This window comes from Erythrolamprus reginae, chromosome 6 (assembly GCF_031021105.1).
Source record: "Erythrolamprus reginae isolate rEryReg1 chromosome 6, rEryReg1.hap1, whole genome shotgun sequence".
In the NCBI taxonomy this organism is placed as follows: Eukaryota; Metazoa; Chordata; class Lepidosauria; order Squamata; family Dipsadidae; genus Erythrolamprus; species Erythrolamprus reginae.
This window is the reverse complement of record NC_091955.1, coordinates 98,723,215-98,750,290: the sequence shown is the minus strand read 5'-3', so window position 1 is coordinate 98,750,290 and position 27,076 is coordinate 98,723,215. Positions and strand designations below refer to the sequence as shown.

Sequence of the window (27,076 nt, the reverse complement as noted above, 5' to 3'; positions counted from 1 at the left end):
ATTTGATGGAGAAGCTGCCCGCTTTGTGCTCCTCTGCTTGTCCCCCCCCATTCCGGTTACCTGGCTAACTCACTGGGGAAAGAAGGGGGGGGGGCGGCCCGCGGCAGAGGGGGGGTTTCCGCAGGTTCTCATCAGCTCTTGGGAGTCAAGGCCACCTCCGACCGGCCCGGCCCCCACCTGTTCTCTGCCTTCCGAGTCGCAGCTGATGGGGGGGGGGGGGAGTGGGGCGGTAGTGGTTGGTGGCCGAAGGAAATCAGGCCGCCCAAGAATGCTGTGTGGCCAACCGCGCCCAAAGCTGACCAGAGCACAGAACGACTCCAAGGCAGGAAAAGGCGGGGAGAAATTCTGGGCACGGAGACCCTCCCCCTCTTCGCTTTGCTAGGCTGGCGGGGGGGGGGTGGGGGGTGGGTGGAGGCAACGGCCGTGCAGGCCAAGGATGTTGGGCGGGGGATGCAACCCTGAAGGTGGAAAGTTGGGGGTCTGGCTGCCCTTCTGTGCGGGGCTGGTGGTGTGCAGACCCTTGGGAGGGAATTTGGGGAGGGAGCTAACAGGGCCTGCAATGGGGGGGGGGTCCCTGAAAGAGCATCCGTGGGGCCTGTCCTGACACGGGGTGGGGTGGGAGTCCCCAGGTAGTGGGGGGTGAGGGGCCATTACCAATCAAGCTGGCATTTCTCCTCCTTTGAAGTCGTTTTTTCAGGGCAGCTGGTAACGGTCCACTAAGGTAATTGTTGCAAGTCCACCAGGCAAAAAGGACGTTGAGACTCTAGAAAGTGTCCAGAGAAGAGCCGTGAAGAGGATCAGGGGACCAGAGGCTCAAACATACAAAGGACGGTGGCAGGAACTGGACATGGCTGGTTTGATGAGGAGAGGGACCAGAGGGGACAGGATAGCAGTCTTCCTTCCGCTCTCTCTCCGGGGTTGCCACAAAGAAGAATTATTTAATAGTAATGTACATTAGATTTGTATGCCACCCCTCCCCGCAGAAAAGGGAGTCAAGCTATTCCCCAAGGCATCTGAGGGCAGGACAAGGAGCAATGGGTGGAAACTAAATAAGAAGCAACCTCGAACTAAGGAGGAATTTCCTGACAGTGAGAACAATTAATCCGTGGAACAGACGTGGCCGCCAGAAGTCGTGGATGCTCCAACACTGGAAGGTTTTAAGAGGATGTTGGGTCTGTCTGATGTAGGGTTTCCTGCCCAAGCAGGGGGTTGGACTAGAAGACCTCCAAGGTCCCCTTCCAGCTCTGTTGTTGTTGTCGTTGTTGTTATTCCCTCTGCACCTATTACCCCCCCCCCCTCCGTGGGGAACTGGGGGCGGCCTTGGGAAAGCCGGAACCATCCAAATGCCCGGAGTCTTTGGAGAAGGGCAGCGTGCAAGTCTAATAAATAATAATAAAATGGACCGAAGAGATTCTGAAAAGCCCCCCCCCTCTTGCTCCACCAGGCCAGGGGGGGGGGGGCAGCTCGGACAGGGGTCTCTCAGGCGCTCTCCCCAAAGGGGCTCCTGTGTGTGTGTGTGTTGGGGCAAGGTCTCCGACTCCTGGTCCCCCCCATTTCCCCTCCGGCCACCCCAATTCCAGCCAAGAACCAGCTGAGCCGTAGAAGTGACACTGCTGCTTTTATTTACGAATAATACAGGACATGACACGAGGCCCTGGCATGCGCAAAAATTACAGCATTGGGGGGGGGACCCTGGGCGGGGTGGAGAGCCGCCCCCCTCCGAAGCCAGGATCCCCTTCCCCAGAGAAGCTGCTGATGGGGGGTGGGGGGGGGGCAGAGAGGCAGCCCAAGAGGGCCGGGGGCTGGTGGGCAATAAGGGGGTTTGGAGAGAGCTGCCCCCCCAGACCTTTGCAGCTGACCTTGGTCCCTTGCAGCCCCTTCCCCCTGGGCCCACCCCCTTCGTCCCCACGCCAGAGGGAGGGAGGGGGGCGGGCAGCAACTCCTCCCTGGCTGCCGTCCAAGGAGCCCACCCCAAGAGGCCCTGGAGGCTGGGGCCAGCTGCACTTGCTGTGCCCGGGGGGGGGACACTGGCCAAGAGCCCCACCTGCAAGCTGGAGTCCGGGCGCTGGGGGAAAGCCCAAGGGGGGCATTCATCCCACCCCCACCTCCAATGCTGTCCACCAAGGGTCTTGGCCACAGCCACAGCGCCACCAGAGGCCAGAGGTGGTGCCAGCCAAACCGGAGGCGAGAGGCGGGGGGGCTCCAGCTGTGGCCCCTGGCAGGGAGACCGGACTGGTCACTGGACGCTGCTCGGGAAGTTGTCCTCAGTACAGCCGCTTCTCGTAACTGCAGGGGGGCAGAGGGGGGAGGAGGATCAGCCCCCACCTGGCAGCTGGACGGGGGATGGGGGTGGGCGGAGACTTGTTCTCCTGAATTCAGTCTCCCATGGGAGGGGGGAAGAGGCGGGGGGAAAGGACTGCCCCCCCCCGAGGAAAGCCCCAGGGTGCCAAGCCAGCCCCCTGCTAGCTCTCCCCCAGAGGGGCTCCCTTGCTGGGACCCCCAACCCTCGCCAGGGAGCGGGGGGAGGAGAGGGAGGCAGCAAACCAGGTGGGGAGCAAAGGGAGGGTCCGGGGGGGGGGCAGCATAGGCAGCTGGCAGGGTCAGAATGAGAAGCCAGGGGAAGGGGCTCCTGGGGGTCTGGGAGGAAGGTCAGGGGTCCCTCCCTTGGAAAGAAGAGAAGCCATGAGTCCCTCGTGCCCCCCCCCATGACCCACCAGGGGCACCGGGCATCACAATCGGCAGAGCTTGGCCTTAGCCCCTGCCCAGAGAGCCCACTGCCGGCCTGGCAGCTTCAGTGTAGAGACGGCACCCGCTTGGCTCCTTCCTCTCCCTCAATCTCCTGCTCCCCCCAGCACTCCTGAAATCAACCCCCCCCCACGCTGCAGAGGGCCTCCCCTCCCTGGCTGCCCCCTCCACAGGGGGGGCTCATGGCAGAGGCCAGGGGCAAGTGGGGGAAGGGGGCGGGGCGCTGGGCCAAGCGAGGGGAGGCGGGAGGGGCTGGGCAAGGCCCCCAATGCGCACCCTCCTGTGGGGGTGGGCGGAGGGGGCAGATGACCCCCATCCTGCACCCCCAGAGGGGCTCCCAGTCAGTTACTTACATGGCAGAAACGTAAAGCTACAGGCAGGCAGTTGGGGGGGGGCGGGGGGGGAGAGAGAGAGAAAGGGACAAGGTCAACGTGTTCCCCTCAATCGAGGCCGTCACCACACCAGCCACCGACCGGCTTGCCAGCTGCCCGGCTGCCTCCACCACGCATGCCCAGCTAGCACAAGCCCCTCCGCCTGGCCTGCAGCCCCCCTCTCCCCCAGGCCGCAGCAGGGGCCTCCCGGGCAGCCCCCCTGACCCTTCCGGCCCCCCTCCACCAGCACCCAGGATCAGCCGGCCCAGGGCCAGGAGAAGCCTCTGCCAGCCCAGCCCGGGTGCTGGGGGGCTGGGAAGGGTGGGCGGGGCCCCTGGGGCTCCCCTGCAGGGCTCTGGGAGGGTCTCCAAGGCCCCCCCCCCAGAAGGGCAGCCTCAGTCAGAGCTGCTCAGCTCCTGGCTAGTGTCCGTGTGTGTGTGAGGGAGGGGCAGGTTGGAGCAGGTTGGTAAAGGCCCCCCCCCTTTACCCACGCCCCTCAAAAGGAAAAAATCAATAGGCAAAAGACCCCCCCCAATATCTATCCTGCTCCTTTGCACAAGGCGCCCCCCAACACTGGCCTGCCCCTTTTGGGCTTCCTGGCCCCCCAAATCCCAGATGGCAGCGCTTGCCTTCCTCGGGTGCCGGAAGACTCAATGCCCGGAGGCCCCCGGGAGGCCCCCACCCCTGTGGGCTCTCCAAAGCGAAGCACCGGCCCTGGAGCTGGGGGGGGTGGTAAAAAGGCCCCCCCAAAGCCTCCGTGCGAGCCAAACACCCCCTGGCCGGCACACACCTGCGCGCTGGAGCTGAGCCCGGGCAACGGCTCGTGGGACAGCAGAGAGGGCTCCCATTGCCACCTGTGCCAGCCGTGCCGTAGGATCGCCACCACTGACCTAGATGCCTAGTGGATCTCAGTGTAGGGGTCGGCACCCCTTTGGGGGTCAAACGGCCATTTCACAGGGGTCGCCTGAGACCACGCATGGGAAAAGACCCCCCCCCCTCTGGTTAGGAACTAAAGGTTCTATTCTGGCCCCTTGGGACTCATTTTCACAATCCGACCAATCAGCCGTTCGCACCGGGGGGGGGGGGGCGTCCCTCTGACCTTCCTACCAATCAGCTTCAAGCTCTGTGCGCAGAACTGGCGCTAGGCTTATGGCTGGGGGCCACCGCAACATGGGGAACTGGATTAGGGGTCGCGGCATGGCAAAGGGTGAGGGCCACTGCAAACCGGAGCAAACGGGGGTCCCAGCCAGGTGGGATCACTGAACGTTTTGGGGTTCTCGAGACCTCTTCCTACGGACAGGCTGCCCATCAGGCCCCAGGAAACGCTGCTGGTTGTGGGGACACCCCCAGGCAGCCCCCTCCCCCCCCAGACACCCCCGCCCCACTCGGTGGGGAAAGCAGGACCAGGGCCAGCAAACCCCAATTTCTCTGCCCTGCCAGCACCAGCCCGACCCAACTCTCGGCTCTGGTTCTTTGGGGGGCTCCGAGCAAGCCCCCCTCCCTTTGCCACCCCCCCCCAAGCAAGAGCCTGGGGGCACCTGTGGCCCCCAAGCTGTCTGCCAAAATAAGACTGCCAAAGCGAGCAGCCCTTCCCGGAGTGCCAGGTGGGTCAGGCCTGCCCCCCAACACACCCACGCCCACAAGGAGGGAAGAAGCTTCAGGGCAGAGCCTGATGGGCTTTGGGGTCCATGGTATATGATGCATAGTGGCCCCATGGAGAAAAGGCCACACGGTTTTTACTCTGCTGCTAGGGAGAAAAGCTTCCACCGAACGCACTCTCGCTTCTCCGGAAAAGACCACACGCAAAATACACCAACTAGCACTCGCGAGACCCCTCCCAGCAGTTGAGAGGGCCTCTGACCCCCCCCCCCCCCCCCCCCGACAATCCCGGTCCTCATTTGAGGGATGGAAGGCTGAGCCAACCTGCAGCCGGTCAGGATCGAACTCCCGGCAGTGGGCAGTCAGCCTCAAAACTAGCAGGCTCTGATACGGTGTGCCGGTGTTTAAATCCTCCCGTTTTAGTCTAGCCCCAGCCCACCTTCTGAGCCGGGCTGGAGAAGAGACCACCGGGGGGAGCCCTCGAGTCGCTCTCTCCTTCTCCCTTGGGGGGGGGGGGAGAGGGGAGCCCGCCCTCTGCACGCAGGGGAAAGGCCAGAACCCCCCCTGGGTGGGGCCTCGCAGGGAACCTGCCCCGGGGCTCCCAAGCCCCCAAAGAAACCGCCCGAGGGCCACCCCAGAGGAGCTCTGCCTGGAGAGCCCTGCATCGGAGAGCCCGCGAGGGGGAAAGGGGCAGCTCTTCCTGAAGAGGCCTGGCGGACGGTCAGCGCCACGTAGGGTGACCTGCCTTCTGGGAGGGGCTCTTCAGGCACCAGGGAAGAGTGGGGCAAAGACAGGGGGAGAGGGCCCCAAATAAGGCCCAGCTGAGAGGGGGGAGAGGCACCCTGGTCCTGACCCTTCGCTCTCCTCCCTGGGGTCTCTCCTTCTGGCAAGGCTCTGGCCAGGCCCAGGGAGGGGGGGCGACAGCCCTCTTGCCTTGGACCCCGGCACAGCCAGCAGGGGCTCAGGCCAAGCGCCCCCTGGGCCCAAGCGATGCTGCCCACGCGGACCCCCACACAGCAGCCCACAGCCACAGGGGCTGCTAGGCCCTCCGCCCCCCCCCCCAGGGGCCAGGAAAGGAAGGGGAGGGAGCCCCCTGCAGGCGGCCCTTGGAACAGGGAGCAGGCAAAGCAAAGCAGCCCCCCCCCTCCACGGGCCAAGCAGCAGCCCCCATCCCCACGGTGCCAAAGGGGGGACCTGGACCAGGACCTCCCCCCTCCCCTTCAAGAACATCAGGGGGGAACAAGGGTTTTTGGGGGGGGGATTGTTCTCTCATTGCCCACCCAGGAAGCTCTGGCCTGGGGAGGGGCAGGCAGAGGAGGGGCATGTCCAGGGCAGGTGCCCAGGGGCCTCAAGGGTCCTGGGCAGAAGGTCCTGGGCAGGGGGAGGGAGGGGGGAAGCAGAAGGGCAGGGCGACCCACTGCACAGGACTTGTGATGTTCGGACAGGGGGGGGCGCAGGGGGGGCAGCTTCTTGGAAGTGGGGAGGGGGAGGGGCTTCAGGGCAGCCAATCAGCAGAGAGACTTACGAGTGGAGGCCGTGGACTCCCCCCTCCATCTGGGCTGACATGGTCCTCTTTTCAAACTTCAGTTCCCCTGAATACATCATGGAGCTGGCCGGAGAAAAGGGAATGGGGGGGGGGGCTTAGTGGGCCTTCCTTCTGCCCTCAGCCCACCGGGGACTCTGGGCCCAGTGCAGATGGTGGCCGGGGGGTGGGCAGTGGGTACTGGAGGGGTCGGAGGGAGACTTGCCAGCCACCAGGGAGGGAGGGAGGGAGGGAGGGAGGGGGGATCAAGGGGGCCCAGCCACGGCCCTTTGGGGGCCCAGGGACCTTTGGCAACATACCTCTCAATGGAGGGGGGGGGCACCCAGGGGGTGAGGAGGAAGAAAGCTGGGCAGACCCTCCTCATGCCGGGGAGGGAGGCTGAGACGGAAGCCCTGAGACCCCAAGAAAGGCCCTGCTGAATGGGGCCAAAGCCCTCGAGTCCCGCCTTCTGTGTCCCCCAGCCCCCCCCTCAATTGTCCATCTTGAGCAGGCGAAGGCCGAACAGGTGGACATCCAAGTGGGGTGGGGGGAGAGACTCTCTGCAGGGACCCATGGGACTCTCCCAGGGCCTGAGGCCCCCCCCAGGTCCTCCTGCTGTGGGAGGCTCCCCCCTGCCTGCCCTCCCTCTCCCTTCCCCCCGGCCCCCCAGGGCCAGACTCACCGCAGGACAGAGAGGCTCCGGGCACCAATGTCCTGGCAGCCGTGCTGGATCCCCGCTATCAGGTAGGGGACGAACTTGTGGATGGAGCCTTTGTCCTGGATGGAGCCCGAGACCCCCTGCGCCACCTTCACCTTGTCCCCCTCGCTGCAAGGGAAGGCGGGGCAGGCGCTGGGGGGGGCAGCCTCTTGTGCTGCCCCCCCCCAAAAGAAGCAGTGGGACTGGGGCTACCATCCGATGGGGGCAGCTGGACCGCGGACCCTTGCGGGGGCTCTTTTGGAACGGCCCCTCCCTTTCCCGCTGTGGCGGCAGCTCTTGCCATCCTGCCCCCCTCCCCCTGCTGCTCAAGGCCCCGCTGCCCCTGCCCCCCCACCTGAAGTAGCGCTTCTGGCTGCTGCGGTTCTTCTCCATGGCGTCCAGGGAGCCCATCCCCCGATACTTCTTCAGCCGCACGCCGTCCGAGAAGAAATACTCCCCGGGGGCCTCGGTGGTGGCCGCCAACAGGGAGCCCATCATGACTGGGGGGGGACAGAAGAAGAGAGGACCGGAGGGAGGGCTGGGGGCCGCAGCCGAGGAGGCCCTGCCACTGGGCCAGCCAAAGCCCCCCTCCAGCAGGCCCAGCCCCCCCCCCAGGAAGAAGCGGGGAGGGCCCCCCAGAGCTGTGCAGAGAATTGGGGAGGTGGGTGGGGGGCTTCACGGCCCAATGAATCCAGAGCTCCGGGGGGGGGGGAATACCTCCTCAGACCCAGAATTCCCTGAAAGTGGACACCCTCTATGGTGGCGTGGATGCCTGCGCTGCCCATTTGCACAAGAGAACATGCATGTGCATACGTGTCTCCTGGGAGCCCCCCTGGCTCAGCCCCCCCTCACCTGTGGAGGCCCCCAGCGACAGGGCCTTGACCACGTGGCCCACCGTCTGGATCCCGCCGTCCGCGATCACAGGCACCCCAAACCGGCGGGCGTACTCGGCCACTTTGTAGACAGCGGTGCCCTGAGGCCGCCCACATGCCATCACTGAGGGAGGGAGGGAGGGAGGGTCATGGGCCGGAGGGGCCCCCCAGGCTCCAGCCCAGTAGGGGGAAAGGGGGGCGTCACCCAGCCCCACTGATGGGCAGGCGGGAGGGAGGTCAAGGCCACTGCTGGGGAGTTGTGCTGGCCAAGCCCCCCTCCCCCCACCGGGATCCGAGGCCCCGAATGCCGCCCCCCTTGGGGGTCCCCTGCCCCCCCCCCCCGGACCCACCTTCCTGCGTGATGCAGATGGAGCCGCAGCCCATGCCCACCCGGAGGGCGTCCACGCCAGCGTCGATCAGGTTCTTGGCCTGGGCAGCGGTGACCACTGGGCATCCCGTAGGGCGGAAGGCAGAAGGGCCCGTCAGACCCCTGAGCGGCACAGGAGCCCCTCCCTCCCTGGGGGCCCCCGGCCTACCCCCAGGCACAAAGCCCCCCCTCCACTTTGCAGCCCACCTCCCTCCCGCCGGCAAAATGAAGCCAAGAAACGTGAATTCAGGTATTTCGGCCAAGTCGCTGCCACGCGGCTCTCGGCAGCCCCAACGCCGGTCCCTCCTCTCTGAAGTCACGGCTGGTGTTTCTGCACCAAAGGTGCACAATGGGTGCCAACACAAAGGAGGCCACGCCACATCTTATCTAACCCACCCGTCCATCCGTCCATCTTTAGTTGCAGACAGAAAAAAATCTGATGGCTCTGACCGTGAGAATTCCCCTGGGGAATTTTCAAAAAACATCTGACCTTTTGGGAGGCGCCGTGACCCCCGCCAGGGCCTTCCAGGGACAACTCCACACGACGGGGCTGTTTCTCGGAAACGACCCCGGAAGGCTTAACCAAAAGGGGCCGTGGCAATTGTGCCCCCCACGGATAAGAGCGCCCCCACTTTTCATGGCGCTTTGGCTAAAATTCTGAGGGTTGGTTTACACAGTGACCCGGTGACAGGTGAGTAGAGCCCCAGTCCAGCCCGTGACTCACCAGGGTTTGTTTAGCGACTGGTCAATGTTACAACACTGAAAAATATGACCCCTGGCAGAGTTATGGCAGCGCCCTCCGTGGTGACGGCATCAAAATTCAGACGCCTGGCAGCCGCTTCACACTTATGACCCTGCAGGGCCCCTCCGGCCTTGGAAGTCCAGCCTGCCCCCCCCCCGAGCGCTCACCATTGCCCCCGATGACCTGTAGCTCTGGAGATTTGTGCTTGATGTAGTGGACCATGTTGATCTGGTAGACGGAGTTTCCCTGAGATGAGTCCTGGGGGGGGGGGGAGGAAAAGAAAGGACCCTTAGGCCCCCCCACATAAGCACCAGGCAACAAGCAGCCCGGCCTGGGCACAAGGACCCCACCAAGGGGGGGGGCACGGAGGGGCAGAAAGCAGCCGGCCCCTTCACCCTGAGAAACAGAGCCGGACCCCGGCTGCAGACCTCTGCCGGCCTTAAATCCAGACAGGGTCCAGGAAGCTGCAAGGGGGGGGGGGGGGTTTGCAGGGGGAGGGGCTGGCCTACCGGAGCAGCGGGAAGGGGGGGGGGCTTCCAGGAACCTCACAGGCGAGGAGCAGGGCTGGGCCTGCACTCTGGGGGCTCCCGATGGTGGGGCTCAGGGCCAGGTTTCAGCTTTTGGGGGGGGGGGGGCTGAGGCCTGCCAGAGATGCTTTAGAGAGGGGGGGGTTCAGTTGTGACGCCTCCCTCGTTCTGGGGCCCAATTTGGGGGTGCAGAGGGGAGGGCCCGCTGTCTGAATGGCCCTGGTGGGGGGGACAAGGGGGTCCAACCCACCAGCACCACCACGTCCACCCCGGCCTGCACCAGGAGGTCCAGCCGGTACTTGTCGTCCTCCCGGGTGCCGATGGCCGCCCCGCAGAGCAGCTGCTTCCGGGAGTCCTTGGAGGCCAGGGGGTAGTCGCGGTTCTTCTTCAGGTCCGTGCGGGCAATGATGGCCACCAGCTCGTCCACCTCGTTCACGATGGGCAGCTTGCCTGCAGGGGGAGCTGGGTGAGGCCATGGGTCCAGCCCCGCCCCCTCCCCTCCCGCCAGGGGGCAGGAAGCCCCGCCCACCTTTCTTGCTCCGCTGCAGGATCTCGTTGGCCTCTTTAAGGGTGACGCCTGCGGGGGCCACCACCAAGTCGCTCCGCCTGGTCATGACCTGTAGGGGGGGGAGGGGAGAAAGAGGGCGGGGTTTTTTTTCCCAGCCCCTGGAGTGGCAGGATGCCAGAGGCCGCTTTAAGCAGGGGGAGGAAGCAGGCGGGTTGGGGGCTGAGTGGGATGCGCCTTCCCCCTCCCTTGGGGCTCAGCAAGCCCCCCCCCACCCCAGGCAATTCATTATTTATGATCCTTTGACTTCTATGCCGCCCCCTCCCCTTAGGAGGACGCAGGGCAGCTGACAACTATATAAAAGCACAATATGACACAACAGCAGAAGGAGTCAAGGACAAAAAAACCCCATTATAAACACACAACAGTCCAATCAACAAAAACACACAGCCGCTCCACACAATGTGGTTGTTAAAATTCACGCCCCACCCCCCCAGGCCTGCCAGCAAAGCCAGGACTTCACAGCCTTTTTGAAGGCCAGCAGGGTGGGAGCAGTATGGACATTTTGTGTGTGTGTGTGTGCGTTGGTTCGACAGAGCCGGGGCAGCCACAGAGAAGGCCCCCCCCCGTGGCCCTGCCAACTTTTGCGCCCGAGGGGCTGGCTCTTTCTGCCCCCCCTGCTGCCAGAGGGAATCCTTGGGGGAGGGATGGGAGGGGAAGGGAAGGCAGGGGGCCGTCTGACCTCGCTGAGGGGGGTGCCGTAGTCCTTCTCGGAGAGGAAGTCGATGTCCCTGGAGGTGACCATCCCCATCAGCTGACTCTCCATCTTGCCCGTCTCCGTGATGGGGATGCCCGAGAAGCCGTGCCGGACCTTGGCCTCGAAGACGTCCCCCACGGTGTGGCTGGGGCTCAGGACCACCGGGTCGGTGATGAAGCCCTGCTCAAACTTCTGTGGCCGGAGGGGGGTGGGGGGGAGAGGGGAGGAGGCCATCTCTGCAGGGATGACCCTTCCCCGCTCTCTGCTCCCACGCCCGCCCCTCCCCATGCGGGGCAGCCCGGCAGGCCACCTCTGGGCAGGGGGCTCCCGACGCAAGGGGCCCCTGGGCCGGTCCTGCAGCCCCCCTGCCCCCCCCCCCGCCACTCACTTTGACTTTGCGGACTTCGTTGGCCTGGAACTCGGGGGTGCAGTTGTGGTGGATGAAGCCGATGCCCCCCATCAGCTGCAGGGGGAGAGAGAGGCGGCAGCCCTGAGGTCCCCCCCTCTGCCCTCTGCCCTCGGAGCCCCGCCCTGGGCAGACCCCCCCCCCGGCCCCGGAGGGGAGGCTCACCGCCATGGCAATGGCCATGTCGGACTCGGTGACGGTGTCCATGGGGGAGGAGACGAGCGGGGTCTTCAGGGTGATCTTCCGGGTGAGGGCGGAGGTCAGGTCCTGCAAGCCAAGAGGGTCAAGCTCAGTCCTTGCCCCCCCCCTTCACTCATCCTTGCAGAGAAGGGGGAGCAGATGCTGGGGCAGGGGAACGGAAAGAGGCTCTGTGTGTGTGTGTGTGTGTGTCTCCCACCCTCCCTGGAATCAGGGTAAAGCAGGAGCAATCGGCCCCTCGGATCAGGCGGTCCAGCAACGCCCGTTTCTGGCCTGGAGCCATGCAAGGGAGCGGAACAGGGCAGCTGTGCCCCCCCCCTCGGCCCTGGATGCCCCCCCTGCCCTCCAGAGGCCCTGCAGGACCCCCCCCCCCACTCACCACTTCATCTGCTGTGAAGTCGATGAAGCCGGGAAGGATGAGGAAGTCACTGTGGGGAGAGACAGAGGGGTCACCCCACTGCTGACCTGCCCCCCCGTCTAGTGAAAGGCCCCCCTGCAGACCCCCCCCTCTCCCACCCAGGGCAGGGCAGATCCCGGCCCCTCCCCACTCAGGCCCGGAAGCCAGCCGGAGGGACGCTGTGGGTCAGGGTCCAGAAAGCCCCCCCCAGCCCTCCAAAGGCCCCCCCTCAACTCAAGGAAGCTGGCCTGGACCCAGCCGGCAATGGGGGCACCAGAGGCTGTTGGTCAGTCAATCCGGGGGGGTTTCAGATGAAAGAGAGATCCCAACATTGTCCAGAGAGAGATTGTGTGTGTGTGTGTGTGCGTGTGTGTGTTCTGCACCCCTCCTGGAGCACAAACAGGAAACAACGTGGGGCAGCACAAGTGCAGCTTGCAAAGCCGTAAGGGGCTCTTTTGGGAGGGGGGCAATCTCCGGCCTGTGCTTTGGGCCAGGGCCATCAGCCGGGCGGTGAGGCCTCTGCTTGGGCACATCCCACAGGGGCTTCAGAGACGTCGCTTGCAACTGTCCAGTCCACTTTCCCACTTCTGCCCCACCGCCAGGCGAAAGAGAAGGCGAAACCCTCCCGTGGGTCCAGGGGAGGCCTTCAAATGCTGGAGGGAGCTTTCCCGGAGCCCCTCCCCAATTCCTGCTGCCCCCCTCCCCTCTTCTCAATTTGACCTCCTGCTCAGGCAGGGACCAAGGGGCTCCTCTCTTCTCCCTGCACAGACCCACCCCCCACCCCACCTGACCAGCCTGGCTCCACCCTGCCCTCAGGGCCCCCAACCTCCAGCAGAGCCCCTGCCAGGGCAGCTGCTCCAGGGGGCCACCTCCTCTCCTGGGAAGGCCAACCAAGTGCACTGAAGGGCCACGCTGCCCAAGGCTCTGCGGGCGCCTGGACGAAAGAGCAAGCGAATGCCAATATCACCTGGGACAGAGTCCAACCCAGACCAGCCCCCCCCCCCTTCCCACATGCACCAGGATGACTTCTGGACCCCCAGGCCTGGGTGGGTGAGGGATTAGGTCGCCCCCCCTCTATTATCTCAAGCCTCCGTGCCTCACCTGTGTCCCCTCCCCCCCAAAGGATTCCAGGTGAGGCTCAGTCATCAATTATTAACCGGAAGAAGCCGCCAGGTAGCCCAGCAGGTGAAACACTGGGGGGGGGGGGGTTTAAAGCTGCACTTAAGGGGGGGGGCTTCATTGGGAGGCTGCAGGGAAGCAGAGATGTAGCCACGCAATGGGGGCCGAGGGTGGAGGGCTCTGCAGCCCCCCGGCCAGGTGCCCAACTCTGCAGGGCTGCCTGTGAGGAAGGAAGGGGGGGGGGCACTCGCCACTGCTCTGGACCCAACCGGACTTGCGAATCGGAAGGAGATAATTTTATAACCGGGGGGGGGGGGGGGTTATGTGTGGGAAACAAAACAAATTTCCGTTCTGACCGAAAACGGAGCCCAGAACTGAAAGTGGAAACAGAGGGGAAGGTGCCTTGGAAGGAAGCCCCCCCCCCTACAGCTCTGGGCCTTCTCACAGTGGGCCCCCCAAACAGCTGGAGGTGGAAAGGGAAAGAGGTGTGAGAGGAGCCCCAGGCATTCAGCAACACCCCAAAGCATGATGCAAGGACCCCCCTGCGCTCCTGTGCGTCTCCCCCCTTGGAGAAACCCTCTGCCTGCCCTTCCCTCCCCTTCCCCCACCGCCCGGCCTCCCTCCTCCTCCCCCCTTCCGGCTCTGTGCTGGGTCCAAGGGAGCAGCCTCCCCCCCTGCAAAGGAGGCAGCCCAGTGGGGGGTCCCTGGGGAGGAAAAGCGAGGCCAGGGGGGGACCTGCCTGGTGGTGGCTTCAGGGCCCCCGGCTGCAGTGTGTCTCATGTGCAGAGGCCACTGGGGTGGCTGTGCAGCCCCTTCCCCTGCTGGGGGTCCCCACCGTCTCTCGGAGCCCCCACCCCGGGAGAGGCAGCAGGCTCCGGCCCCTCGGCCCCAGCAGAGACCCCAATGGGACCCGGATGTCAGCAGCCCCATTGGGGTAAGTGCCCCCCCTTAATAGACCCACACCTGGGGCCGCTCCAGAGGCCCAGAGAGAGTCCGGCCCGACCCGCGCTTGCGGAGGCAGGAGGGCTGGAGGGCTGACCGGCCACGCGCCCTTCCACTTGCAGGCCGCTTCCAGCCCCCCCTCCCCACCTGGGCCTCCCCCTTGGAGCCCCCCCGGAACCTGCCGCCGGCCTGGAGGGGCCCCGCCCTCAAAGAGCCTCGCCCGCCCCCTGCAGCGCCCCCCCCGCTCCCCAGGCCGCTTCCACGTGCGCCGCCCTTTCCGCCCCCCCGCCCCCCCTTACTTGTAGGTGAGTCCGTCGGCCACGGCGAAGAGCTGCTGCGCGGTCAGTCCGTCCTCGGGCACGTAGCCGGTGCCGCCGCTGATCAGGTAGTCGGCCATGCTGCGGGGGGGGGGCGGGAGGGGAGGGGGATGAGGGAGGGGCCGTCAGCCGGAGACCCCCCCGCCGCCCCTCCCCTCCCCGCGCCAGGCCCCCACCTACGCCGCCGGAGCCCCGCCCTCGGGGGAGGAGGAGGGAGGGGGGCGCCCCCCCGCCCGGGACCGGAGAGTGGGGCGCTGCGTCCGCGGGGGCTGCGAGGCTGGGAAGGGCGGCCGGGAAGCGGGGCTGGTGCGCGGCCTCTGCTTCCTGCCCGGAACTGGGGGGGCTCCGGCAGGAGAGGCCCCTCCCTCCCGCCGCCTCCCCCCGCCCCCTGCCCCCCCCCGTGGCTGCCGGGGCCTCTGCTCCCCCGGAAAGGGCGGCGGTGTGCGTGGGGGGGGGGGGGGCGAGCAAGGCCTCCTCCCCGCCCGAATCCCCTGCTGGCTGCGGTGTGGCGTTGCCTCGGTGTCCTTCTGGGCAGCCCCCTCCGGCGACCCCCCCTCACTCCACCAGCCGGTCGCCAGGCCTAGTGGTCACTCTCTGGCCAGGCAGCCCAGCCCAAGCAGAGTCCGGCTGAGAGTGCCAGCCCCCACCCAGCCCCTCCTCGCAGATCCATGGCCCAAACCCCAGCTGACCGGGCCCCTCCCCAGCTCATCCCCATCTCCTGACCAGGGCATGACAGGGAGGCCCCATTAAGCCCCTGCCTTTCCGGCCCCATGAGCCCCATTTGTCCCGCCTGGGACTCCTGGGAGGGGGCGCTGGTTGCATCCAGGGGAAGCAGAGGCTGGCACACGCCTGGGGGTGGGGGGCTCCGTCTGCCAAGAAAGAGGCTGGGGGGGGGCAGGGGGAGGGAGAAGTCTTGCCACTTCCTTGACCTGCGCACAGCAGAACCAAGAGCCCCCCCTCATGTTGAAATAGCCCCCCCTGTAGGGACTTGGGGAAAAGGTGGTGGGTCTGTGTTTAAAGGGCTGCCTTTCTCCAGCTGAGCCCCTCTTGCCTGGGACTCACAGAGGGGCCACTACCAGGAAGGCCACGTGCAACACTCCCTGAGGCGCAACCGTGCAAGCTCTGGCTTCTGCCCATGTGCAGCAAGTGGAATATCGCAGGAAGACATGTGCATGAGACTTTAGCAATTTTCACCAAAATCCGCCCATCTTTCGCTTGCGAGCACATCCTTGCGCAATACTTTCCTTGCTGCACCTGCACCGAACCCTGCTGGACGGGTGTGCGCCCACGAGGGCCTCGGGGTGTGTGCCAGTAGTGCCGAAAACGTCCGTCCTGCCTCCGCCCTGGGCTTCTTTCCCCTCCCTTCACTTCTCTCAGTGCGCGCACACACGCGCATGTGATGGCGCATGAGGGGGCCCCTTGCTTAAAGTGTCTCCATTGTTTGGCCAGGAAGCCTTTGTCCTTCGCAGAGTGACCGTGGGGTTGAGCCAGAACGGCCGTGTGTGTTTTTTGGATTCGCCTTGATTAAAAACTCTTCCTTTCAACCTTTACCCTGAGTTCGAATGCTGAACCTCTTGCACTGGGAGCGGAGTGCAGAAGGGAGCCGGCAGCAGCAGGGGGCAGCCAAGGGCCTCTTCCCAGTCCTGGGCTAGGCACGCCCCTTGCTGCCCTGCTGAATCCTGGGAACTGTAGTTCCAGGCAGAGTGGCTTGAAAGAACCTCTCCCACCGTGCTCCCGCCTGCCCCGGCCAGGCCACGTCCTCAGCCGAAGGGGCCGCTTTGGCATGGGGGGGGGCAGGGGGCCCATCCCAGCAGAGAAGCTTCAGCCCAGCCTGGATCTGCCTGGACTTGGGCCCCCACCCGAAAGGGTCAGGAAGACCTTGGAGGTCCAGCAGGAGACCCAGGGCCACTCTAGACCCGTGACTGCCCAGTCTCCAAGCCAGTGCAGGAGCACGCCCAACTTCTGGTGGCAGGCAGTTCTGCAGATTAACTGTTCTCCCTGTCAAGGGATTCCTCCTCTCCTCCTCGGTCACTTTCCATCCCCTGCTGCCTCTCCTGCCCTCAGGTGCTCTGGGGACCAGGTGGTAACCCTGGAATGCGTGGCACCCCCGGGCCCACTGTTCCCTGTAAGCTGCGCGCATGAGCGTGCACGCACACCAAAATACCGCCCCGCGCACCCTTTTCCATGGGCGCGTAGTCCCAAAGAGACTGCCGCTCAGACACTATACTTTTCCGCCCACCCCGAAAAAAAATTAGAGGGAACACAGCCCCCGGCCCTTCTCTCTCCCAGCCTGGACACTGTCCATTCCTGCAACCGGTCTTCACCCGCTTCAGCCCCCAGCCCCCCCCCCGTCTGAGCTGCCCTTCTCCGCACTCTTTCCAAAGTCTGCACCTTTTCTATATCGGGACCACCAAGACTGGGTGCCGTATTCCCGGGGGGGGGGCTTTATAAACTACCCCCCAATGTCCATACTGCTCCCATCCTACTGGCCATCCAAAAGGCCGTGGAGACGGGCCCATGAGTGTTACATCCAGTCTCAGCCGAATTGTGATTGATTTGGTGTGTGTGTGTGTGTTTGATTGGAGGGTTTGCAGGGGGGGGGGTGTTGTTAGTACAATGGGATTTTTACTGTTTTAACTACTTATATTTGACTTTTTGTTAAAACTGTATTGTATACTGGTCTACAGAAAGATCTAGACCGACTTGTGTCGTGGACCCAAACAAACAAAATGGAGTTCAATGCGGAGACACCTAGGGAAGAAACCCCCAAAACACACATACAACCCGAGTGAAACCACACACAACAGCAGCCACTGCGAGAGGGGTCTGGGAGTCTTGGTGGACAACAGCTAAACAGGGGCCAGCAATGGGCAGCGGCAGCCAGAAGGGCCACTACAATCCTGAGTTGCATTAAGAGAGGGACACAATCCAGGACAAGGGAGGCACTAAAGCCTCAGTGAGGCCACCCGTGGTGTTCTCCATCTAGTCGTGGTCACCACACTACAAAAGAGAAAGGGCAGAAGAGGTCAACCAGGAGGATGAGGGGACTGGAGACTAAAACATACAAAGAGCGGTTGCAGGAACTGGGCATGGTCAGTCTGGAGAAGGTCCAGGGGAGACATGAGAGCACTGTCCAGGCTGCCCCAGAGAGGAGGGGGGCAGGCTGTTTTCCAAAGCACCAGAGGGCCGGACAAGGAATAACAGATGGAAGCTGACCAGGGAGAGATTCAACCTGGAAACAAGGAGGAACTTTCTGACGGTGAGAGCGGTCAACCGGTGGAACAGCGGAGGTTGTGAACGCCCCAACACTGGAGACCTTCAAGGGGAGACTGGACCACCATATGTCGGACTAGAAGACCCACAGGGTCCCTTCCAAAACAAACTATCAATCAATCAAAATAAACAATTATTGTTGGGATAGGGTGGCATAGAAGGAAAATAAATTGGAGCAGCCCTAACCCTCTTCTTTATACCCACAAGGGGGGCATTAGACTGGCAGGCAGGCAGGCAGCTGCCCCACGCGGCCAAGGTCCCTGCTTTGAACCCCCTGCCCGCTCTGGGTGGAAGTGGGTTGGTGCAGCCAGAGAGCTGGTTCATCCCAAAGACCCTGGCAGGCGACCTGGGCCGTATTCGGAGAGACTTTTGGGGGCCCTTGAAATTCTCCGCAAGAGAAGGCAGGGCACTCTGTCCATGCTCAAAGACCCCTGCTGGCTTGGGGCCTGGTCCTACCGCTGGCAGCAGTGGGGAGCTGTGCCTCCCCCTCGCCCCACACACGCCAGGGGTTTGACACCGCGCAGTTCCCCTCTTTTGGCTCAACCAGAGCCCCCAGGGTGGGTGGGTGGGTGGCAGCTGCTGCCCCGCTTTGGAGAGTGCAGAGTCAGGGGTCCAAGGGGCCCACAAACCTTGCTCCCCCACCCGCCCTTTCCTCCCTCCTTGGAGCCCCAGGCTGAGGCCTGGCAGAAGAGGGGGCTCTTCAGGGGGCTCTAATGTGGAGCCAGGGAGCCTGGAAGCCCCCCCCCCCCGGTCTCCTCGATCACACGGAGGTCAAGACAGACCCAGAGGGCCTTCGAGGATCAGGACTGGGGGCGGGATGGAAGTGGGCCCCCCCTAATGCAGAGAGGACCCCAGAACCCTGTGATAATGGGAGGGGGCTTCAGAATCAGGGGAGGGCATAGCTTCAGGGCTGTTCAAAAGATGCCCCACCCAGAAGGATCCTCACTGTGGGATTGGCTGCCCCCCCTTCCCTGCCCCCCCTTCCCCGCCCTGTGTTGGGGCTGCTGCTGTGTCTTGTGATTTGGCCTCCGAAAAAGCAGAAAATTAAGCAGACACACCCCCCCCCAGTCAAGAGGCTGAGCAGCAGCTGACGGGGAGGAGGGGCCCTTAACCCCCCTCCCGTGAAGTTGGGTTTCTTGCCATGGCCAAAATTTATTTATTTATTTATTTATTTATTTACTTACTTACTTACTTACTTACTTACTTACTTACTTACTTACTTACTTACTTACTTACTTACTTACTTACTTACTTACTTACTTACTTACTATTTATTTATTTTCTCCAATACACAATGAGGGTTTTAGTGGGTATATTACAAAATAATACTATAGAGGGATGTAGCATTGCTTCCAGCTGTACGGATTCAGCTCCAGTGATTTTAGAAGCCGATGTCTTAGAAGAACTTGAACGATTAAAGATAAATAAGGCAATGGGTCCAGATGGGTAAAGAACTCAGATCTGTCATTGCTACCCCCCTGACTGATTTGTTTAACCAATCCCTGTTAACAGGAGATGTTCCTGAGGATTGGAGAATGGCCAGTGTTGTGCCTATCTACAAGAAGGGCAGTGGAGAAGAAGCTGGTAACTACAGGCCAGTTAGCTTGACATCAGTTATAGTTAAAATGATGGAGACTCTACTCAAAAAGAGGATAAATCAGCACCTGAAAAACAATAACTTATTGAACCCAAATCAGCATGGCTTTACTGAAGGCAAATCATGTCAGACTAATCTCATTGATTTCTTTGACTATGTCACAAAGGTGTTGGATCAAGGTGGTGCCGTGGATATTGCCTACCTGGACTTCAGCAAAGCCTTTGATACGGTTCCACATAAAGAGCTGATAGATAAATTAGTGAAGATTGGACTTAATCCCTGGATAGTTCAGTGGATTTCAAGCTGACTGAAGCGTAGACATCAGAGAGTTATTGTTAATGGCGAGTAGTCTGAGCAGAGTCAGGTTACAAGCGGTGTGCCACAAGGGTCTGTTCTGGGTCCTATTCTTTTTAATATGTTTGTGAGTGACATAGGGGAAGGTTTGGTAGGGAAGGTTTGCCTATTTGCCGATGACTCTAAAATGTGCAATAGGGTTGATATTCCTGGAGGCATCTGTAATATGGTAAATGATTTAGCTTTACTAGATAAATGGTCAAAGCAATGGAAACTGCAGTTTAATGTTTCCAAATGTAAAATAATGCACTTGGGGAAAAGGAATCCTCAATCTGAGTATTGTATTGGCAGTTCTGTGTTAGCAAAAACCTCAGAAGAAAAGGATTTAGGGGTAGTGATTTCTGACAGTCTCAAAATGGGTGAGCAGTGTAGTCGGGCAGTAGGAAAGGCAAGTAGGATGCTTGACTGCATAGCTAGAGGTATAACAAGCAGGAAGAGGGAGATTATGATCCCGCTATATAGAATGCTGGTGAGACCACATTTGGAGTACAGTGATCCCCCGGGTATTGCGATCCCGATCATTGCAAAACGGCTATATGGCGATTTTTGAACCCGGAAGTAAAAACACCATCTGCGCATGCGCGCCCTTTTTTCTATGGGCACGCATGCGTAGATGGCGCCCGGCAGATCAGCTGCTGGGCGGCTTCCCTGGGTCTTCCCCCTCTTGCTGGCGGGAGGGCGAGCGGCGGGCATCAGCGAGGAGTTTCCCCACCGCCCACGCAAACTCCTCGCTGCCGCTCGCCCGCCCTTCGCCCGCCCACGCCGTTCGCTCGCGCTGCTTCCCAGCTGAGTCCTGAAGCGAATTGGCTTCAGGACTCAGCTGGGAAGCGGCGCGAGCGAGCGGCGCGAGCGAACGGCTTGTCTGCCGCCTGCCCGCGCGCCCGCCCTTTGCCCGCCCACGCCGTTCGCTCGCGCCGCTTCCCAGCTGAGTCCTGAAGCGAATTCGCTTCAGGACTCAGCTGGGAAGCGGCGCGAGCGAGCGGCATGGGCGGGCGAAGGGTGGGCGAGCGGCAGCGAGGAGTTTGCGTGGGCGGTGGGGAAACCCCAGCGCCGCTTCCCAGCTGACCCCAATCTTCGGCTCCTCGCTAGCGCTCCTTGCTCCAATCTTCGGCTCCTCGCTAGCGCTGCGGAAGTAAAAACACCATCTGCGCATGCGCAGATGGTGTTTTTACTTCCGCAGCGCTACTTCGCGAAAACCCGATCATTGCTAGGGGTCCTGGAACGGAACCCTCGCAATGATCGGGGGATCACTGTACTGTGTTCAGTTCTGGAGACCTCACCTACAAAAAGAGATTGACAAAATTGAAGGGGTCCAAAGACGGGCTACAAGAATGGTGGAAGGTCTTAAGCATAAAACTTCTCAGGAAAGACTTCATGGACTCAATCTGTATAGTCTGGAGGACAGAAGGAAAAGGGGGGGCATGATCGAAACATTTAAATATGTGAAAGGGTTAAATAAGGTCCAGGAGGGAAGTGTTTTTAATAGGAAAGTGAACACAAGAACAAGGGGACACCCCAGGCTTCCACGCTCTGAGCACGGGAGGTTTCAAGGGCTTAGGGACCCTTCAGAGACTTTAATTAGCCCAGAACACCCCCCCGCCCCCCCTATTAGTCCAACACTGCACAGGCTTCCAATTGGAATTCCGAATGCAATTTGAGGCCTTGGTTATGACCCCTCAAGCCCTCCATGGCACGGGACCAGGTTATCTATGGGGCTGTCTGCTGCCTCACCTGCCCCAGCCGACTGGCAGAGTCAGCCTCCTCCGGGTCCCGTCACTCAATCAATGGCGGCTGGCAGGGCCGCTGGGAAGGGCCTTCTCTGTTGCGGCCCTGGTCCTCTGGAACTAACTCTCCCTGAAGACGTGGGCCACCCCCGCCCTCCTGGCCTGCTCTGGACAGTAGCATGAATGAGGGATGGTTGTTTTATATTGGGTTTTAAATTTATTTATTTATTTATTTATTGCATTTATATGCCGCTCACTCCAAAATGGAAATTTGTATTCGCTTTTACAATATGTGTTGGGATTTTTAATTTCTCTAGTTGTTTTATTGCTGCACACGACCCTGAGCCCATTAGGAGAGGGGCAGCTTCTGAAGTGGACAAAATAAGTAAGTAAACCCTTTCTTTCTTTCTTTCTTTCTTTCTTTCTTTCTTTCTTTCTTTCTTTCTTTCTTCTCCCCCTATTGAGGGGGGGCTGAAGCTCTTGCTGCCCCCAGCACCCCCTCCGGTGCAGCCCTGGCACCAGCGAAGGAGGCTGCTGGGAACGGGAGGCCGACCCCCCTGCAGTGCGGGCCTTTCCGTTCCCCCAGCAGCCAGGAAAGCCCTGGGGAGGATCTTTAGGGCTGCCCCCCTTTCCTGGGGCAAACCCTGGTCCTCCCCCCTCCAAAGAGGTCTCCACCAGGCCTGCCTCCTCCCTCCCGCACCTTCCCACCAAAGCGGTGGCTGCACTTACCTGGGGAGGCCCTGCCTGAGAGCCTGCAGGGGGCAGCAGTGTGCCTGTCCACATGCGCGTGCACACACACACACACACACACAGAAAACACCCCCACACACACACCAGTTGCCTTGAACAACCTGCCTAGGTAATTGCCCCCCGAGGGACCCCGGAGCCAGCAAAACAGCCCTGGGCCCAGCAACCAGGGCGGCTACTGCGGCTCTTTCTGCAGCCTTGTGGGGGAGGGCAGTGCAGCCCTCCAGCCTGAGGTCACTCCGGGGCCGCCTTTCCTGGGGGGGGCAGGGGGGTTCATTCCCAGCCCCTCATGACCCAGCTCAGCCGCGGAGCCTTGGAGCCCAGCAGATGGGCTGTGGGTGGGTGGGGGGAGGACGGGGTGGGTGGGTGGGGCTTAGGCTTCGGTCTCCCTCCCTCAACCTCTCTGGGCAGCCGGCAAAACCCCTGAGGAACTTGGGGGTCCTGGGACTAGGATGTAAAAACCTCTCCAGTCTGCCCCATTTCAGCCTGGGGCAGCTGCAGACCCTCCGCACGGCCCCCTCCTCCCTGCTGAGCGGCAGCCGATGGATGCTCTCTGCCCTGGGCCTCCCTGCCGCTGAGATGGTCCCTTCGGGGCTTTAGAGATTAGCGGCCGGACGTCACTCTCTGTCCTGAGGCAGAAATAGGCCGGGAGGAAGCGGCTTTGCAGGGCAGGGCTGGGCCAAGGGATGCTCAGAGCTCAGGGTGGGGGGGGGGCGCCTTGGGTGAGGGCAGGGCAGGCCGTGGGGGGGGACAGGGGCGGTGGGTGAGGGCCGCCAGAGGTGGGGCATCTGCAGAAGCCCAATTGGGGGGGGTCACGATCAGGTCAAGGCATCTGCAACACCCCTCACCCACCAATCGCCCTGTTTTTGCACCCCTGCTTCTGGGCCTGGCACGGATCCCAGGAGACCCACAGCTTCCGACACCCCCTGGGCCCCTGAACCGAGGCTGGGCTGGAGGCTGAGGCCATGATGCCCCCCCCCTCTGCCCCCCCACCGCTTCCCTTGGGGCCATTGACAGAGATCACCAGGTCTTAAGAGCGGATTGACCTCCTGAAAAACCTCACAGGATCCGCCAGGCCTCCTATCTTGTGGTCCGACAACCCCCCCACCCCCACAACCCCCACCCCCACCCCCACACACTGATGGCCCAGCCCAGGCTACCTCCCCCCCCCAAAGAACCAGGGGGAGCTGCGCCTTCCCTCAGCAGGCCGGGAATTCTGGAGGCTGATGTGGTGTCACCCACCTCTGTGGGGCTGGAGAGGGCAGGAGAGGCCTGGCCCTTCTGAGAGCCCCCCTCCGCCCCTTCCCACCAGAGAGGGGGGGGGCGACTGGTGGGGGGGCCTGGGCAGGGGCAGGTCCAGCAGTTTTGCCCTCTGGCCTTGGACCCAGAACGCTGCTCTCCCCTCCTTCAGCTTCTTTGCCTCTGGACAAGGTGAGCCACTACTGTCCAGTCCCTGTCCGGGGAGGGACTGAGGTCCACTTTGCAGGGTTTGCAGAGCTAGGCCTGGTGCCTACTGACCCATGCCTCCATACTAACCCACCGGGGCTTCACCTGCCAAGACCCAAGAGGAGCCTGGCTGAATCAGGCCAAAGCCCATCGAGTCCAGCATTCTGTGTCCCACAGGGGCCCCCCAATTGTCCATGGGGACCTTGGGCAGAAAGAGAAGGCAAGACCCTCCCTTTCCCCTGACCCCCAACCAATGGGACCCCAGGGAATCCTGCCTGCCTCCACCCACAGAGAGGCCTAGGCACTTGGACATGCCTGGTGCGTGAGCAGCCACCACTGCGGACAGAGTGGGGGGGGGGGTGAATGAGAGCCCATCCTCTGATACTTCTAAAGGCGAGGGGGGGGGGGGAACTAAGCTGGTTTCTAACTAGTCACCAAATTTGCCCTTTGTAAAATTGCAGCCAATTCCAGGGGAAATCTCTCCCCCCCCCCCCAATCTTTTTTGCAGAAGCTGGAAATGTGCAGATTCCAAGGTAGCAAATAAATCTTTATAGAAAAAACGGTTCATCCCACCAGCTCTTTGAAACCAAAGTGTTTGATGTTTAAGGGTTTCCGCCTGTCAGTCTAAGGGCAGGGGGTCTCCAAACTTGACATAGCTGGGAATTCTGGGAGTTGAAGTCCACAAGTCTTAAAAGGGGCAAAGCTTGGGGACCCCAGGATTAACTCCTAAGCCTAAGAGCTGCCCAAGGAGCTGCTGGTCCAGTTCTACAGAGGAATTCTTGAGTCCATCATCTGCACCTCCATCACTGTCTGGTTCGGTTCTGCAACCCAACAGGATCGACACAGACTTCAGAGGAGAATCAGAACTGCAGAAGAAACAATGGCTGCCCACCTGCCTTCCATTGAGGACCTGGAGACTGCACCAGTCAAAAAGAGGGCGGTGGAAATATCTACAGACCCCTCGCATCCTGGACACAAACGGTTTCAACTCCTCCACCCCAAATGTCACTACAGAGCCCTGCACACCAAGACATACTAGACACAAGAAGTCCCCCCCCGAACGCCCTCACTCTGCTGAACAAATAATTCCCTCAACACTGTCAAACTATTAACTAAGTCTGCACTACTATTTTTTCTCATCATTCTTATCACCTATCTCCTCCCCCCTATGACTGTATGATGGTAACTTCTTAAGTTTTTATTAATATTGATAGTTTCTTCATTGCTCATTTGACCCCTATGACCATCATTAAGTGTTGTACCCCATGGTTCTTGACAAATGTCTCTTTTTCTCTTACGCCCCCTGAGAGCATCTGCCCCAAAGACAAATCCCTTGTGTGTCCACTCACACTTGGCCAAGAAAGAATCCTAATCCTAATCCCCATCCTAAGAGCACAATCCCGCCTACTTGCTCTTGGGCTGATTTTCAAGGGGAGCAAAGTTCATGACTTTTGTTAAATCCTGTCAATTTCACTGTTTCCCCTTCACCCCCAATTCAGTCTCTGCAGGACTGCAGGAAAGGGGGACATTCTCTCCACCCCCCCCCCCGGTGAGCCCCATGGGACCCTGCAGGCCTGCTGACCCAAACTGCCCAGAGCTGCAGCCGCCCACCCACTACACTGGAGGCTGGGCAGCTCACAAACACAACAATACACCTGGTGTTTATGCTGAGGGGTTTGTTTGCTTGGCTCTCTGTCCAGCCTGAAAGGACAAGTCGGCCCAAATGCTGCACAAACAACCCCGGCGAAGGTTTGCGGATGGCCGGGATTTTGACCCTGCCCTGTCCGAAGAGTTCAAGGCAGGCCAGGCTGCTTTGCACAACAGGACGTGCGGGCAGGCCGAGGGGGTGTGTGTTGGGTGCCAGCGGGACCCCTGAGCTGCAAGGAGGGGCAGCTCCCACGTGGGGGGCCTGGAAGGGACGACCCGGCCTGTGGATGGCCCACCAATGGGCAGACCCAGAGTGCCCCCACCCCTCAGCTAGTCCCTCAGCCAGTGAACGAAGCACCGTGGCTACTTCGGGGAACCGGCCAAGCCAAAGCAAACTGTCCTGACACCAACCGCCAGTCTGTCTCCCCAAGCAGCCGTGATTCTCCCTCCCTCCCCTTGGTTTCTGCACCCCAAACCTTTGTGCAGCTGAGCCATCCTGAGCCAGTCCCCAAGGTGGGGGGTTCCCTTTGCCCCTCTGACTGCTCTGGCTCTCCCGGTGGCCCCCCGCCCTGGCCAGGTGCTTCCCTCCAAGGGGACCAGGTGCAGTCCAGGCATCAGCAAACCAGCTGCGTCTCCCCCTGGGCACTCTGGGCAGAAAGGAGGACCAAGGGCCCTGCCCCTCCCCTCCTCGCCCTCTCCTTTCACACACACACACACACACACACACACAAACAGGCATGGGGGAAGCACCACCTCTTCCTCACTAGGCTGCATAATTTCTGCTCCCCCCCCATTAGGGGTCAGTCTGTCAGTCACATGTCCTGAGTCCGAGCAGCTGTGCCAAGGCCACCAGTCTGGGGGGGGGGCTGGGTGAGGAACTGCCGGGGCTCTTAATCTGCCCCCCCAATAATGGAGGGGAGCATCGTTTCAGACGGGGAAGGTCCCTCCTCTCTTCCCTGAAGCCCCTGAAGTGCAGAGAGAGACACCCAGAGGGCAGCCAGCCTCCCCTGGATCCCTTGACCAAGCAAAGCCCTGGCAGGAAGTCCTGGCTGAGACACAGCATCCCAGGGGCGTTGCCTGCCTGCCTGTGGCCCCACTTTGCTTGGGCCCAGTGCCGAACCTTTGGGGAGGGAGGGAGGGAGGGAGGGGGAGTCCCCTCTGCTCCCCAAGAAGGGACTCCCCAAGAAGGGATCCCCCCAGAAAGGGCTGGAAGGGGGCGGGGAGTCCCACGGGCGGGGGGGGGGGAGGTCTCCCTCCATCCAAGGAAAACAGAGGGGAGACTGCAAGAGGCGCCCTAAAGCCCAAATGTCGATTTAAAGGCAGAATTCAATCTCAGGCGAAGTTCAAAGTGACCCCAGATCGCAGCTCCGGGCCCAGCGGGTGCTCAAGAGATCCGCCCGGCAGAGCCCGTCCATTCCCCGAGGCGTCGCCAGGCGTTGGTGCCGGGGCAGCCCGGGAGAGGCGGCGGGTTCAAGCCTGCAGTCTTCCCGGCGGGGCTGGTTGGGCGGCTGGGAGGCTACCGCTGTTTTTGGAGTGTGAGCGGCGGCGGAGCCCCGGGAGGCACGGAAGCCCCGACGAGACCCGACGCGCCCCCACCGCTCCGCGTGCCCCTCGCCCCGCGTGCCTTGCAGCGCCCCCGCGGGGCCCGAACCGTCCGCTCTCGCGCGGCTGGCTCACCTCTCGGGCTCCAGGCCGGCCTGCCAGAGCCGGGCGTTGTAGCGCTGCGCCGCGGTCCGGTGCCCGGTGTGGAGCGGCGCACAGCCGGGGGAACCGAGGCGCGGCGTCCCGGGGCTGCCCGGTTCCTGCAGGGGCCCCACGATCAGGCTGTAGTCGTAGGGCGCCATCGCCGCCTGCCCGTCCATGGCCGCGGCCCCCTCGACGGCTCCGGGCAGCCCAGGCGGCGGCGGCGGCGGCGGCGGTAGAGGCGCTCCGAAAGGCGTGGCGCTGGGCGGGAGGCCCCGCCCGCGCCCCGCCCTGCCCCGCGGTCCACCTCCCGGGCCGGCAACCGAGGGGGGCGGGCCGCTGGGCTCAGTTGGGTCCGGCTGGCAGCAGCGTTGGTGACCCGGCCCAGACAGGTCGAGCCCGAGACAGGCCTCTGAGCATAGACCAAGTGCGAATCCCCTCGGCCCTGAGTCCGGGCGGCCGCTCCCCACCGGAGGCTGCTCCCTGCCCGTGAAGCCCGAGGGGCCTGGAGTCACCTAGCGA

The 27,076-nt window shown here is 62.2% G+C and overlaps 1 protein-coding gene across 10 annotated transcripts; it reads right to left on the bottom strand.

The window, feature by feature from the left end:
- Nucleotides 1-1,599: 1,599 nt before the first annotated feature.
- IMPDH1 (inosine monophosphate dehydrogenase 1) lies at nt 1,600-26,803 on the bottom strand. Of its 10 annotated transcripts, none has more exons than XM_070754611.1 (16): nt 26,549-26,790; nt 14,066-14,164; nt 11,688-11,736; nt 11,276-11,377; nt 11,093-11,167; nt 10,690-10,896; nt 9,972-10,059; nt 9,693-9,892; nt 9,083-9,173; nt 8,157-8,252; nt 7,787-7,930; nt 7,290-7,434; nt 6,920-7,063; nt 6,241-6,324; nt 3,099-3,115; nt 1,600-2,286 (listed from the first exon to the last, which is right to left on the bottom strand). In XM_070754611.1, the coding sequence occupies exons 1-16, from the start codon at nt 26,731-26,733 to the stop codon at nt 2,237-2,239; spliced, it is 1,776 nt and encodes a 591-aa protein (XP_070610712.1). In that variant the 5' UTR covers nt 26,734-26,790; the 3' UTR covers nt 1,600-2,236. The 10 variants fall into 10 exon arrangements, with proteins under 10 accessions (XP_070610712.1, XP_070610711.1, XP_070610715.1 ...); XM_070754610.1 differs by having other exon boundaries at nt 8,157-8,262; nt 9,084-9,173; XM_070754614.1 differs by lacking the exon at nt 26,549-26,790 and adding an exon at nt 14,260-14,444 and having other exon boundaries at nt 8,157-8,262; nt 9,084-9,173.
- Nucleotides 26,804-27,076: the final 273 nt, after the last annotated feature.

Bases quoted from the DNA above. Each gene is read 5' to 3' on its own strand.
- IMPDH1 (XM_070754610.1), bottom strand. From the start codon at position 26,733: ATGGACGGGCAGGCGGCGATGGCGCCCTACGACTACAGCCTGATCGTG. The intron at 11,168-11,275 runs GTGAGCCTCCCC...CTCCCCCTGCAG, and splicing joins ACATGGCCATTGCCATGGCG to CTGATGGGGGGCATCGGCTT. The intron at 9,174-9,692 runs GTGGGTTGGACC...CCCCCCCCCCAG, and splicing joins GGGTGGACGTGGTGGTGCTG to GACTCATCTCAGGGAAACTC.